Source organism: Anolis carolinensis, chromosome 2 (genome assembly GCF_035594765.1).
Source record: "Anolis carolinensis isolate JA03-04 chromosome 2, rAnoCar3.1.pri, whole genome shotgun sequence".
Classification (NCBI taxonomy): domain Eukaryota; kingdom Metazoa; phylum Chordata; class Lepidosauria; order Squamata; family Dactyloidae; genus Anolis; species Anolis carolinensis.
In genome coordinates this window covers 260228835-260244339 of record NC_085842.1, presented here as the reverse complement: position 1 = coordinate 260244339, position 15505 = coordinate 260228835, and the positions used below count along the sequence as shown (strand labels likewise).

The 15505-nt window shown below is 37.9% G+C and overlaps 1 protein-coding gene across 2 annotated transcripts in view; it reads right to left on the bottom strand.

The window, feature by feature from the left end:
- The window catches only part of marchf3 (membrane associated ring-CH-type finger 3), a 163573-nt gene that overhangs the window by 23874 nt on the left and 124194 nt on the right, over positions 1-15505 (bottom strand). For both annotated transcript variants that reach the window (XM_062972135.1, XM_003216406.4), the window contains one exon: positions 12176-12380. In XM_062972135.1, the coding sequence (XP_062828205.1) occupies positions 12176-12380 (205 nt within the window). The remainder of the gene's footprint in view (positions 1-12175; positions 12381-15505) is intronic.

The window sequence follows — 15505 nt, the reverse complement described above, 5'->3', positions numbered from 1 at the left end:
AGATACTCTCTTGGTTCATTTAATCTTGGAAAGCTTGGTTAGCTTACAAGATTGAATTTAGCTGTGTGAATTTGGCTTTGTTTTCAAGGACATTTAGTCCTGCTCATATAACAGAGCATTTTCCCGTGGTACCTGTTCCAAGTCTCGGCAAATGCAGTCCATTAAAAACTAAATCCTCAACACTTGTGATAGTATAACTACCAGTCACACTAATGTATCAATCAGTTCATATTAGCATAACATTATGCTTTGCCATAATATACTGCTGGACTGTTGATATCTTCCATTGATCCAACCTCGCAATTTTATAACCTACTCCATAAAAATCTCATTGTAGGGTTTTAAAGTTTTTAAATGATTTTGGAAGAAAGACAGATAACATAAAATACTTATGTACCAGGTCCAGCCATGGAGAACCACTACTATGTTAAGACTCATGACTGCTGACAAATGTGGCTTTCCGCATTCAATGTTTTGCACATTCTCCAAAAGCATTTAGTCTTCAACACCATTTTGTGCTGGGTCACCTCTAATTAAGCCATAGATCTCTTCTGAACATGCTATTTCGCCATGCTTGGAATATCAAAAATATTGTTTATGAAGAAAAGGAAACTACTATGTTCTAAATATACAGCATGCCTGTGGGAAACAAGAGCATGTCAGCCCTATTTGTTGCTATACTTTATTTTTAACAATTAATTGCTTCTTCATCAGGAAAAAACTGCTGACCATAACAAACCTTCCGTGATATGAGGCGTTTTGATGCCTCCATGCATATCCCACATTTATATTCATCCCAGTATTACTAATAAGAGCACAACATATTTTGGCTTGTTTGGGAAGATAATGGACTATGAAAATGAAGATACTCAGACATTATATTTAGTTAATTTTTAATGTGTTTTAAAAGAGAAAAGGATATGAATAAAGGATAAGAAGCTATTTCCAAGTATCAGGGAAATGGAACAGACAGAAAAGAGATAAGCGTTCTTGGCATACGGAGCAGTGACATAACAGCAGTGCTGGTTGTAAAATTGCAAATATGGTAGTCAAAAGAATTCTCTCCACTTAAAAATCTAGTCTTTGTGACTGGGAGGAAAATTTTAAAAATGAGAGCAGTGTTTCTTGAGAGTTAGGGAAGAATAATCTGACAACAATACTTCGATGCATGAAAAAAAAATCCTTTCAGTTTCTATTATCTGGCCCTTTCTCTTTGAATCCCAAGGCTTGTTCACTGTCTTTCTCTTGTTCAGCTCTTTGTAGTAGATTTTGAGCTAAAATCCAGGTGGAGATGAGGTACGATCCATCTATCCACAGAACTGATACATTGTTTTACTTATCCATGATGTCACTTAATCACCTAAGGCTTCCTGTACAAGCCACAACTTTTCTTCAGTACTTCCATTGTTTGTGTCATTGAATATAATAAGGCTCACTATTATCTGTAGCTTCACATATCCATGTAAAGTCCAGGAACCTATCCTCTGTGGATATGAAGGTTATATCCAACTAACCAACCTAATGTTATGACTAGAGCAGCAAACGTGGTTCTGAAGAAGCAATCTGCCTGTATTCCAGATGGAAGTCATTCGCAGTAGGCATTATTATCTTCCTTTGGAATTACTCATCTAACCCTGTTATTCCAGAACAAATGGAGAAAACATGTGCCACTTTGGAAGGCATCACAAGAGCTATCAATGCAACACTGTGTCATGTAGGAATACACACAAAAAGCACTGCCAACAACTGGCCAAACAACCTCTGTTTAAAAACCTCCAGAGGAGACCCAACCACACTCCCAGGCAGGATATTCCATTGTCAAACAGCTCTTACAATCAGGAAATTTTTCCTATTGCTTAGTTGAATCTCTTTTCCTGTAGTTTGAATTTGTCGCTCAATGTCTAAGTCTCTGGAGCAGCAGAAAACAAACTTGTCTCCTCCTCAATATGACATCCTTACAAATATTTAAACATGGCTATTATGTCCCCTCTTAACCTTTCCTTCTCCAACCTTAGGGAACTGGGTAAATATACCCAGTTTCCTAAGCTATATACCAGTCATCCACTGATACAAGACATTAGAATTCAATAAATATTATAATTGGTTTCCCTCCCCAGCTTAAAATCATATGCAATCATCTGGATTTGGAAACAGGATCGGATAATTTTCTTCATTTCGAATTTGCAAAAATTGGTTTGTGTGCTTTACCAAAAACGTGTTCTAGGCAGTTTTCCCATCACCTGCTAGTTATTTAATATTAGATGACACTTTAATAAACAGAATACTTCAGAAGCATGACGGAAATACCAATTCTCTTTCTCTTGAGGACATAAGTGAAAATTTTTTTAGAGCAACACATTTCAGAGGCTCTTTTAAACAATCTAGTTAATTCCTTTTTAATGGTATATAAGAAATGTTGAGTGAGTTATACCTAAAAATGGAAAAATCTAATGTTTTTGAGATTTTTTTTACTAAATTTGCTCTTTCACACTTACAAGACTTGTTGCAAGACAAGGGGGGCTATCTATTTAGTTGTACAGTTCTCATAGACATGGTTGATGAAGCTTACACTGCAGGACTTTTGGTGCATTTACTAACACCATGGAAATTTCAGTATACAATAGAGTCTCACTTATCCAACTCTCGCTTATCCAACTTTCTGGATTATCCAACACATTTTTGTAGTCAATGTTTTCAATACATCGTGATATTTTGGTGCTAAATTCGTAAATACAGTAATTACTACTTAGCATTACTGCGTATTAAACTACTTTTTCTGTCAAATTTGTTGTATAACACGATGTTTTGGTGCTTAATTTATAAAATCATAACCTAATTTGATGTTTAATAGGCTTTTCCTTAATCCCTCCTTATTATCCAACATATTCGCTTATCCAATGTTCTGCTGGCCCATTTATGTTGGATAAGTGAGACTCTAGTGTACTTCAGAGGGTAAAGATATCTCATATCCACAGAAGTGTTTGTAGGCTTAGAATGAAGGATATTTCACAACAGTCCAAAACATCTAGAGAAAGAAAACAATTGCTCACATGAGACAGAGCATTTGTCCTGAGTAGATGACTGGCCTCTTTTACTGTAAAAAATCTAACCAAGAATTTCTGTGTCCCAAAAATGCTACCTCCGTTAATTCCAACTGAGGACAAAAACCTAATGCAAACCCATCACATTAGGAAATGGCCATAATCCCTGAAGGAAAAGGATTCTTTTTATAATGACACAGAATTGAGGGAGTTGAGATTTGAGAAGGCTGGGGGAAATATTCTCCTATAAAGCACTATTATCTATACACTCATTAGTCAGCCAGCACAGTCCACTTGTATGCTGATGTGCATCCAAATCTGCATATGTGGGAAATGCTGTGAACGTATGTTGGAATGGGAAATACAATGGCTTATTCTTGTTAATGATGGCAATATATGTTAGATCTTTAGTGAGCTGACCTTCTATGAAGTTCTAAGCTGATGAAAAGTCTCCCACCACATTTCATCCTGCATGGAAATATATTTCAAGTAGTGTTTTAACTGCAATGTAAACAAGCTGGGTTTCCTCTGGTATACCAGGCTGCCTGCCCTGGTTAGTTAGAGTCTCCATCAGAAAATAGCACATTTAAGAAACTGCTGCATGACCATACATTTATACCATAATTTCATAATTATCTAGCATTTACTGCCAGAATAATACATACTTTGGACCTCAATGGTTTGATCCATTACTGGTGTGTAAGATGTTCAGATCCATTCAGTGAAGAAAGTCCACATATTCTGAAAGGCAGCCACTTCAGCAACAATTATATTTGTGTTGTCTTCTTTTTGTAAACCTCAAATACCTTCTGAGTGCACAAAATCTTTTTTATGCTCTGAAGTGGAAATGCCCTTAGGCAAGATGCCTCAGTATCTTTAAGACTTCATGTTGTCTTGCTAAAAGTAATATATGCCTTTGTTATCAAGAGACGTCTAACACTCTGACTTTTGAAGGATTCCTCTTGTCTATCCCCTGAATACACACCCTTGCTTTCTATTTTTACACATATGTCATAAAGAATGCTTTCTGAGAGATGCAGTTCAAAGAGTTCTATACTTGTTTCCCATTTTGTGCACACTGGTGACTCTGCATGGCCAGCACAACACAGAAGGCCTCTGTGTTGGGGTGGAAACATCCTCAGAAGCAGGGCCTCTGTTGAATGTTGTGTGATGGCCGGCATGGGGCACCGTCTCCAGAGAAGGCTCAAAGCATCATAGGATGCTTGTTTTGTTAAGTATGATGAGGAAGTTAGAACAATATTTTAAAATGCCTGGGTTTTTCTCTACAATGTAAAACCCAGAAACTGGGTTGTTTAAGACTACCTCTACAAATGCACGGATTACTTTAGAGAGCAAGCTGTACAGAAAGTTCAGCTTTTTCACACTGTTTGTTCTAGCTGAGAACCATAGTTTTTCCATTGATCTAATGTCTCTCAGTGCTCTCATTTCTGATCTTTGGAATGAGCTTTTGAAAGAAAGAAATAAAATAAAATAAATCTTTCAGTAGTGCTTTCAGCCACCTCAGGAGAGTGTAATGAAGTTTCCCCTTCTTTGCTGCAACAGGCTCTAGTCTCCTTTAGCTCTTAAAGCCAACGGTCCATTTCATCTTGTTGATTACGCACCTAAAATCCTTTCCCTCCTAGCCTTGACAGTGATCTCTTTGTGATTTGGGCTTTCTGTTGCAGTAACAGGATACAAACTTCCTGCTTTGCTGAATGATAGAAAAGTCGGATGTTCAAAAGGAATCTCAAAAGACAAGAAGGAAGATGGTTCAAAGCTCAGGATGGTATGGGAACCAGTCAGATGATATTCATATTTCACTAAGGGGCTTCAGAAAGCTTTAAGCTACGTAGCAAGTTCAGCTTAATCCTATCATGCCTGAAGTTGCTTTCTTCTCACTTGAATCAACATCACAGCTGTCGAGTGACTGGTTAAAATATAGTAACAAATTCTTTCTAATGCAGTATTATGGACTCAGTCCAAATCTACACAGGATTGACACACACATGCATTAGAGCACTCTATGGATGGATAGATCTATCTATCTAGTGGGGAATACTGGAATATTGGCATGCATTTTTATATTGCAACTTTGTATTTTACAGGCTGCAGTAGCATTCCCATTTTTAAAAATAGCATCTAGCCTTCTGTGCTCCAGTAAAAGCTAACATAAATCCTTGTCGAAAGAACAGAGTAGTAACTTCTACAGTAATCCACAGTTATACTTTTCATTTTGGCACCAATGAGCACTGGAAATAAAATTCTACAAGCAAATTCATATCCAAATGCCTTGTTTGATGAGAACATCTAAATTATAACCCACAAACCACTCACTGGGTACTATCTGATAAAGTCTGTAGAAATACTCCAAACAATCCATTTCTTGACTTGCGATCCATATCAATGTGCTGAATTTTCTAGAAGTTTTATTATGCTACTACTCACACAAAAATGCAAAGTAGGAATAGCATCCTGTTTCCTATATCATTTCCTTTCATTCAGAGGATGCATATCACAAATACTATCATTCTATTTTTTATGTAACTCTACAATTCTGAATCTAATTATTAGCCTCATGTAGAAGAAGCCAATGAATTATTGGGATGTACATACATGTTGGATAACCATTCAGTAATTGATTCAATTGATTTTCTGCAGTAAGGAGTAGCAACAGGATCTAATTTCACTTTTCAAACAGGATTTTGGATGCATTTCCACAGAAAGGGGCAAGAACGGAAGCCATGGCATCTGTATTGGCTAATAAATTCTCAGATATATCTGTTCACGTGAGAAAAATACAAGATAACAGATATGAATGCAATTTTGCCTGCAGTGTCCATTATCATTCATAGTCACAACCGTCCATAATCAAGGTAAAAACAGAATTATGCTGGACTAGAGACTAGGATGGAAGAGAAATCTAACCACGAGGAGGGATTAGTTGCTTCTTTAAATTAGTTGCTTTCCACATGAGGAAAGCCACACTGGATAGGGCCAAAGCTAAGCGCTTCCCTCTCCGTACCTTGACTACAAGCCAATAAGTAGCACTAGAACAAAGTTACAGTCTTTACTATATTGGACTTGTTGAAAGAATAGACCTTAATGTTCCTTTCAGCAGATATGCACATTCTCCTCTCTCAACATTTGTGGTTCCCAAATGTTACAATAAGCTTACGATAAGATAAGTTGGCAGCTGGCCCATTGTCACCATGGGACCCTTATGGTGAGCTGAGATTGAAATATTCTACTCACTACCCTACAGAAGCTAAACAAAGCATACAAGGTGGTTCTGATAGAGAAAGCCTAACTTGGGATTCCTGAATTCCTGGCTCCCTATTCAAGTTGGATGCCCATGCCCTACTAGTGTATGTATATCTGATAACAAAGATCATGTTATCCAAAAACGTGGCACACTTTGACCAAGATCCCACATAGAATCATAGAGTTGGAAAAGACCTCATGGGCCATCCAGTCCAACCCAATGCAGGAAAATCACATTCAAAGCACGGTAGCAGCTGGCAGAACATAATGTTCAATCTACAGGGCAGTATCAATAGCAGAAGAATGTGCCCCATGGCCATTCAGCAATTGGAGGAGTGGCATTAAACAGAAGCCAGTTATAGTTTTGCAGCTGGGCAATGAAGGGAGATGTTGCTATCCTGGGTCTCAATGGAGAATGCCTGTATTTGGTGGAAAGCCAGGAAACTGACATCTCTTAGCACCTAGTTGCAAAAATAAATTTACTTGTGTTCCCCTCACCCTGTTTTGATGGTTAAATGGCTGTGGAGATTTTTTTTGTGCCAGGAGCGAAACTGCAAGTCGCTTCTGGTATGAGAGAATTGGTTGTTTGCAAGGACATCGCCCAGGGGACGCCTGGATGTTTTGATGTTTTGCCATCCTTGTGGGAGCCTTCTCTCATGTCCCTACATGGAGCTGGAGCTGATAGAGGGAGCTCATCCATGCTTTCCCTGGATTGGATTCGAACCAGCAACCTTCAGGTCATCAAACCAATCTTTAAGTCATCAGTCCTGCCAGCACAAGGATTTAAACCACTGCGCTACATTGGGGGGTGCCACCTCCCCAATGCAGATGTTAACTACCTCAAAAGGAGACAGTGAACATCTCATTCCACTTTTAAAGTGGCATGCAGTCATACTGGAACATTTCACAGGCACAATTCTGGCCATTGTCTTTGTTTTAAGTTAACATTTCCATTATACTGGCATTGTACAGTAATTCTTCAGCACACAAATATAGACTCATTCTAACTGTTAGGCTGTCGGGGTGTGCTTGAATTACCAATTTTTTCTTTTGTGCTGATATTTTGGGATTGATTATTTTACAGCAAGAAAGGGCATGAGTTTATTGATGTTACTCATGTGATTCAAACATAATTGATCCTGGCTTCTAATTCTGTTTTCAAGGGCAAGTGCAAACCATAGTTTGCTGGTTCAGTAGATTATGGTTTTCCTTAAACTAGAAAAGGAAGCGGAGCACTGTTGTGTGAGAGGGGAGGGGAGAGGACTCATTCCACAGTCCTTCTGGAGAATCCAGCTGGGAAAAACGTAGAAAGCCAAAATCGGCATGAGTCTGATACAGCATTAGATAAAGCATGCAGAGCCTCTATTGCCCATTTAAAAGGATTCTTGCTGTTGTTGCAATAATATAAAGTCAGGCATACCTTCCAAATGCTCGCTCGCTTTACATTTTTATAACCGATACGACACTGTGGAGATATGCTTTCTACTACAGCCTGAAGAATTCAGTTTCTTTTCTATTGCTTGCACAATTTTCATCTATGGCACCATGATCTTTTAACAGAAAAAAAATAGAAAATCTAATCTCTCCCACTAAGGGGAAAGGGGGGGGGGAGAGAAGAGAAATATAGCTCTTTATCAATGGGAAGATAAAAATATCTTGAAACGCTTGGCACCTGAATTTTCATTATCTGGTTTCCATTTCCTCATAATTATGAAATACTTCACTGACCTCATGACTTTGCTCTAGGATTATTGTTTCACAAGTTTAAAAGATCTAAGGTTAGGCTGTGGAACTATGAAAAAGAACCCACAATAATGACCCACTGTTTAAAAGGCTGTGCTCAACATTTGCTTCAACAAATGTGATCTGAATATTCTATTGTAACATAAAAATGGAGAGGATGAAGCTACAGGTTGAAGCTGGCAGCCCACTTGTTTTGCGGAATGAGATAATGGCAGTGCACAGTCAGGTCTCATATTGCAACAAATCTCTCTTCTCACAAAGAAAATTGAAATTCTACTTGGAAAGTTATTTTCAAAAGGGAATTTACTTTGATAATGACCTCCAAGTGACTTATTACTGTAGCAAAAGAAGTGTAGTAATATCTTAGAATACTTGTGTTTTCTTTTTCATTTCCCCCATTTCTTTTTCTTTTTCAAAATCAGAGGTAAAAAATAAACCCCTTTTTTGGGGTTGAGGGGGATGGGTGGGTGGATCTCCTCATAGTGTTTCCTGGTTATAACAAGAATACCAGTCATTCTTGTTTCTGAAAAAGGAGAAGTGTTATGCCCTTGCCATCCAGCAAAGTAACAAATTATTGATAATGTAATTACTTGTAATGTATTATGTCCAGGTCTGATCATGACAGTAAGTGGGTCACAGCAGTCCTCTTTTATATTAACTAAAAGCTATAGTCAACAGAAGAGAGCCAGTATAATGTAGTGGTTTCAGTGTTGTACTAAGACTCCGAGATGCCATTTGGTCATGATAACCCACAGCGTAACCTTGGCCAGGCCATTCTCTCAGACTTAAAGAATGTCAAAGGCAAACCTTCTCTGTACAAATTGTGCCAAGAAAAGCTCATGTTACCTTAGGGTCGCCATATGTCTTCAATGATTTGAAAGGAAGTAATAACCCTGGACTATGATTTAGACTTGTGCAATTTTTAAATTATGTTTTTATAATTGATGTTTTAATTATCTGTTTTTAATTGTATTGTTTTTATAACTGTTTGTTTTTGGCATCTAATGACTGCCAGTTGTGAAGATGCCCTGAGCTTCCCCCCCGGGAGGTGAGAAGGATGGGATACAAATGTATGAAATGAAATAAATAAAATAAATAATAATAATAATAATAATAACAAAGGTCTAGAAAAATAGGTCTACTTTCCCATTATATCAAGTCATAAACTTTATTAAAACCCATCAATTCATAGTTAATTCAGCTGAGACAAAAATGGAGGTATGTTATAGACAGTTATGTACCAGTGGCCCTGGTGGCTCATGCCTAGCCAGGGTATCTGAATGCTCCAACCTGCAGTGGTAGGAAGAACTCACCACCACCACCACCACCACATAATTAGAAGGTAGTTTGATGTACCCTCAATTTTTACATAAATACCAACATGTTCAGGAGACCAAAATGGAAAAATGTTGGAAAACATGCTTAATGAAGGGGGCTTAGGAAACTGGGTATGTTTAGAATGAAGAAGAGAAGCTTAAGAGGACACATGATAACCGTGTTTAAATATTTGAAAGGATGTCATATTAAAGATGGAGCCAGGCTTGTTTTCTGCTGCTCCAGAGAGTAGGACATAGTGGAACAATGGATTCAAACTACAGGAAAAGAGATGCCACCTAAACATTTGGAAGAATTTCCTGATATTAAGAATCGTTTGACAGTGTAATATGGTATATCAGAGTCCGGTGGAGTCTCCTTCTCTGGAGGTTTTTAAGCAGAGGCTGGCATGCTTTGATTGTATTTTCTTGCATGGCAGGGGGTTGGCCTGGATGGCCCTTATGGTCTCTTCCAACTCAATGATTCTATAAGAAGAATTACAAATAGGAGATGTCTGATTTGATGAAAGGTTTGGTGCTACAGAATAGTAGGTCTTCTACATGTATTGGATATTTTTTCCTATTAAAATAGATTTATCTTATTTATTTCTTGCTCATATACTTCAAAGTGATGCTACTCAAAATAGCATTCAATGGTCTTGTACAGGTCCACAAGCCATTGACTTCAGGTTTCTCATGCATTTCCAGAAATAATAAAACAACTGTCACCAATAGGCACAAATATGGTACCAATTCCCGACACATTAGGGAACAAAACATATTCCCCCCTCAAATAGCTTGAGATACAATTATTTAAAATACGTCTCTTAAATATTTGCTTTGTAAAATTCTATACATAATTATCTTATATTCAAGTCTTCTTTTACTGACTTTCTTCACAGCAACTGGTTTTATCTGACATATTCTTCTGGTTTAAATGAGGATAAGGAAGATTTGGCAAGTCTTAAACTACCAGATAAAGACTTATTAGAGAAAAAGGACAGCTGGGAAGGCAGCATTTTTTAAAAAGCGACTAGTGATGTGAGCTGTGTTCCTGGATTTACTTCCAGCTTGTTTTCATTTTTATCTCATGTGAACATACAGACACAAATATCTGTCTTACTTCCTTCTAGCCACCCTCTGCTCCCTCAGTCTTTGGCAAAATAAATGTTCATTTCACAACAGAATGATGAAACAGCAAAGCTTCCCCAAATCTAGAGAGGCTAGCTTTCAATTTCAACTCACCCTGTCACTATCAGTCCTCAAAAAATGTCACATCTCATTTGTGCAAAGAACCTTTTCCTGAGCAACCAATCCTAAAAGGGAAAAATGAAATAAACTGAGTCCTAAAACCTATTTATTCTATCCAATTGTTGCCCCTAGATTTATTGGGGTTATTTTTGTTCCTGAAAGTGTTATATATACTGAAAAATACAAGTGTTTAGTTGATTTTTGGGGGGTTTGATTTATAAAGGCTAGATCACAACAGAACTTCTGCTTTGTTATCTAAACCTAACTGCTCATCCATATCCCAAACCCGTAGCCACAATGGGGTTTTACTTCATAGGGTGCCAAAAGATTTTGTCAAATGGCATCAGAGTAAAATGCCTGGGGACGAGAAATAGCAGCAGACAGCAAGGCATGTTGATGCATCTGATGAAGTGGGCTGGAGCGCAATGAAGCTTATGTCCAATAAAACATGTCAGTCTTAAAGATTCCACTAGAGCCGCTGCTGCTTTTCTCTTGTGACAAACCAACGCAGTTACCTCTCTCCTGGTGCTAGAAATTTAATTTCGGTCATCCTGCTTTGTTGCTGTTTTTGTTAGCTAGGTTAGGTCCCTCCTCACCCCTCAAGATGACTATTAGGGCAAACTACTCATGTAAGGAAGAGAAACAGGAGGAGTATCATTTGTTCTTCCAAACTTTTCTTCCTGCAAGAAATGAACACACACCCAACCATTCAACAGTACTTATACAGCAAGGAGGAAGCAATTGGGCAAAATATGCAATCTCCACTGCCTTCCGAAAGTAGAGTGGAGGAGACTATGCTTCACCAGTATAATGATTTTGACCATAATGTCCACACAGCAATTAAACACATTTATTTCTGTGTTATCAAGTTCACGGACATCTTTTTATGACTCGCAGAAAGATAGCTCTCATCTGGCCTCTCATAATCTCTGATCTATGTTCAAACTCTTCAAATATGAAATAAAAAGTGACCTATAATGTATTTCAGAAGAAATAAAAATTGGTGCAGCCAAGAGATAGTTTATAAAAAGTCAAATTCATTTTTAAAAGTTAGTATGTCTGAACTTCTAAATGAGTAGAAGAAAACAACTGTCTAGTGTTTGGGAAGGAACAGATGCACCAACAATTATTACAAATGTTTAAAAATTAACATCAGACAATCTCTGCAGGAAGCCTTTTCAAAATAGATGGTTCTATACTTTTGATTCCACATGAATAATATTTTCATGTTTTGTTAATTTCTTTTTCACAAAATCATTATTAAATCAAAGAGCATCCATATGTGTGCTAAACAATCAATGCAGAGGGCAAATAAAAAGTGTACAGAAGCCCACAAAGAAGCCAAACCATCAGTTCCACTTTTCTCACTCAGGTTCTTTGCTGAAATATAGAAGTTTTAATTACTGCTGCCCTCCTGCTGCCCTCCCCCCCCCCCCCATGTCTTTTAAACACCCCAGATGCCGTGCTTTTCTTTTGCTTCATCGAAGCTGCAAAACTGTTGTGATCCTGGTGTAAAAACATACATCATTAAAGCTAAGCTTTTGAGGACATGCCCCATTTACTGACCTCAACCAACGGCCTCGGTTTGCGCTCTACTGCAAACCTGAAGTGGCAGAGTTCACAGTAAGTGGTATTTGAAGACGACAGCCAGTGCTCCAGGCAGCTGCGATGAATAGTCCCCAGGGTTCCTGTACATTCACAGGGAGAAAGCAAGTCTTCTTGACTGCTGCCTTCGTGGCAAATCCTGCACATGGGCCGGTCATTGAAAGGACTACAAGACAAGAAAGAAGGGTTGTGGGTTAGGCCTGGAGTCATAAGATGGAAGGAACCTAAAGATCCTTTGATAAAACTCACTGCCATACAGCCTAACTAATTTCCATTTCATAGTGCCCTTCCACGCTTACCACAACAGACAAACTACTGGATTAAGAAGAATTAGCAGAAAAGTACTATCAGTCAGCCAGCCAAGCTAGTCATGCTCATACCATATAACACAAATCTTAGTGATTGATCTTCCTTAAGGACACATTTCTTCTTATTTCCAAACATAGATAACAGGTATCAATTATACTGTAGATTCTGAACCACTGCCTATCCAAAGATATGGGATATTCTACAGTATGGCAGAAACTCCAGCGCTGCAACTGATGAAGGGAACTTTTCCAGAGCCTTGGGGGACATTTTACTTTTGGCACTTCCCAGCCAGCACGTAACATTTCCAAACTTTTGTTTTATTTCCCATCAGGCTGGTAAAGGTTCCAGATTTCTATCACAGCCTGACAAAAAAATTCTTGGTGTCTTGTTTTTTAGGTCTGTACCTGGGGTCATTTCGGGGCGCTGATTCAGCAAACTGCATTGGATAAACCCTATCAGCTCTAGTTTGTTAGATATGGCATCCTTGTTTCCCTTGTTCCATGAATCTTATGTCTGCATCTAATACTGACTGCACTTCCAGGAGCCTTTTCATATCATATATTTATAGCACTATGATTCCACATTAACTGCAATGCCAAGATTGCCATCTATGAAATCCTTGGGTAATCACATTTACTGTATTTTTACATCCTCAAGTTCATGACCATCTTTTTATAACCTACAGAAAATAGTATCCTGCAGAAAGGTATAGTTCTGTTTAGTACAGTATTCCAAAAAACCTCCCTAAAATGCAAAACCCAGGAATCTATTGGATAGAACCATGGCAATCATAGTTCTATGACTGTAGAAGCAAGAGTTCTGGGACCTTCTGCAGCTTTTCTGTCCAAGTCTCCCTCTTTTTTCTGCATTTGCTTTCATGTTAATTCTAAATGTCTGATTTAAGCTCTAATCAGGATTGTGTGTGCATATGTATGTGTGAAATGTATACAATATGAAGCGAAAACAGAGTAGAAACTGAGTTTAGAAATTAGGATCAAATCATAGTTTGCCATCCTGATTTGTAATCAAACCTTAAGTTGCTTGGTGTGTACGTAACAGGAAATAGTGACTGAACAAATTCTGAAAGTATTGTATTCAGACAAAGAGAAAAGGGGAGGAAGCTGTATGTGCCACAACATTTACTCTTGGTCCCAAGAAGCCATGATTTGTTGGACTAAGATAATTTAATGTGAAGTGGATCAATGGCCTCTCCAAATAGAGCTCATTGGTACACACTTGCTGAAGCTGGTAAAGGTCCCCTTCCATGACCAATAATTTCCCCTTCTCCAGGATATTTGTAGTATATGTTTATATGAATCCTCTGCCTCTTTTCTGCTAGGTTAATCAGACCAAGTATTTTCAGCTTGATTTCCATATTAATTACTACATGATTATTCATGAAGGATAAATTCAAAACCACACCAGACATAACCAAAACTTTATTAAGAGAAGCAGAACTCTGTATTAGATATTTCTTCTCTGATATAAGACAGAACCTTATCCATTTCACAGCTGTTGGGAACAATGTTTCTGTTATATATGCTCTAGAGAAGAATGCTATGTAGATGTCAGCTGTAGACAAAAGCACAAAGTCTGTTGTTGTAAAGAAAATGTCTGCATCCTGTTGAGATTACAAATCTATTTCCTGACATGACTTTTGTGGTTAACATATGTAATGGTTCCGTATATTTCCATATGTTCTTATTTCTTCATTATGTCACAACTGTCCACTGTCCTCTTGAATGTTGCATCATTTTTGTCTGTAATATTCTCTTCCAACTGTATCAAATGGTTCAATCTCTTCTTTAAGTTTTATTTGATTTTCTCCATGGGCTCAGCTTTGCTGAGATCAAGCAAATTCTTATCCAATAATTAGCCAGGAGAAGGGTGTCTGCCTTTTAAGAGATTGCTTCCCGCCCTTCTTAGGAAAGGGGATAATCAGTGGGTCTGCAGGATACAATGGGATTCAGCTCAACCACACTGCCACTCTGAATCTTCTTCTTTTTAAAGTAATTTTATTTACAAAGTTACATAGACAACAAAATCCAATAATCTCATCAAATCCCCTGCTGCTTTCTCTCTCATGCAATGGCTTCCCATGGTCTCAAGCATAAGATCTGTCCCAGTTCTTCCAATTGAGATCCAGATAGTTTGGATCAGAAAAAGCTTCATTGTCCAGAATGGAAACCTGAAACTGCTACTCTTTAGCATGGTGCCACTGGGCCCTCACTTTTGTGACCCCCCCACATCTCCCAAATCTTTAAAAATGTTTTAATTTTTTTCTAGCCAAATTTGGCCAGACAACTAGTTTAAACAACATAAAACAATCTGAAAGTGTGGTAGTTCACTTTTCCATCCCTTAGAGCTCACAGAACCTCTAAAACGCCAATAAATTGCCTTTAAAAAATCTAGAAGTGGAAATCAAGGAGAAACCAATAAGGTCCACAAAAGGTACTATAGATAAGTCTTCATGTGCTCAACAGATGAGTTTATGAAGTCCCAGAAGAAGATGTAGAAAGCATATACTGGCGAAAACAACTTATATCCATTGACCACCTTGAGATATATTTCCGGTTTCTTCAGCTAGAAGTGCCACAGCTTCACTGGTGCACCAGAATAGTATGGCTCATAGGCAGGGGTGTGTGTGAAAATTGCCCACACATCATTTATATAGTTGTCTACCCTTGGAATTATTATTTTTTTAGTATACAAGTTAAGCATCCCTTATCCTGAATTCCAAATATTCCCCGATTCAAAACTGTCCACTGGTGTCTGAGAAAGTGAGTGACATCTTTGCTTTCTGATGGTTTAATGTACACAAACTTTATTTCATGCATAACTTTATTGAAAGTAGTGTACAAAATTACATTCAGGCTACGGGTATAAAGTATATATGAAACACATATGAATTTTATGTTTAGATTTGGGTCCCATCTCCAAGATCTCTTATGTATGTATGTATATACAAATGAAATCCACCCC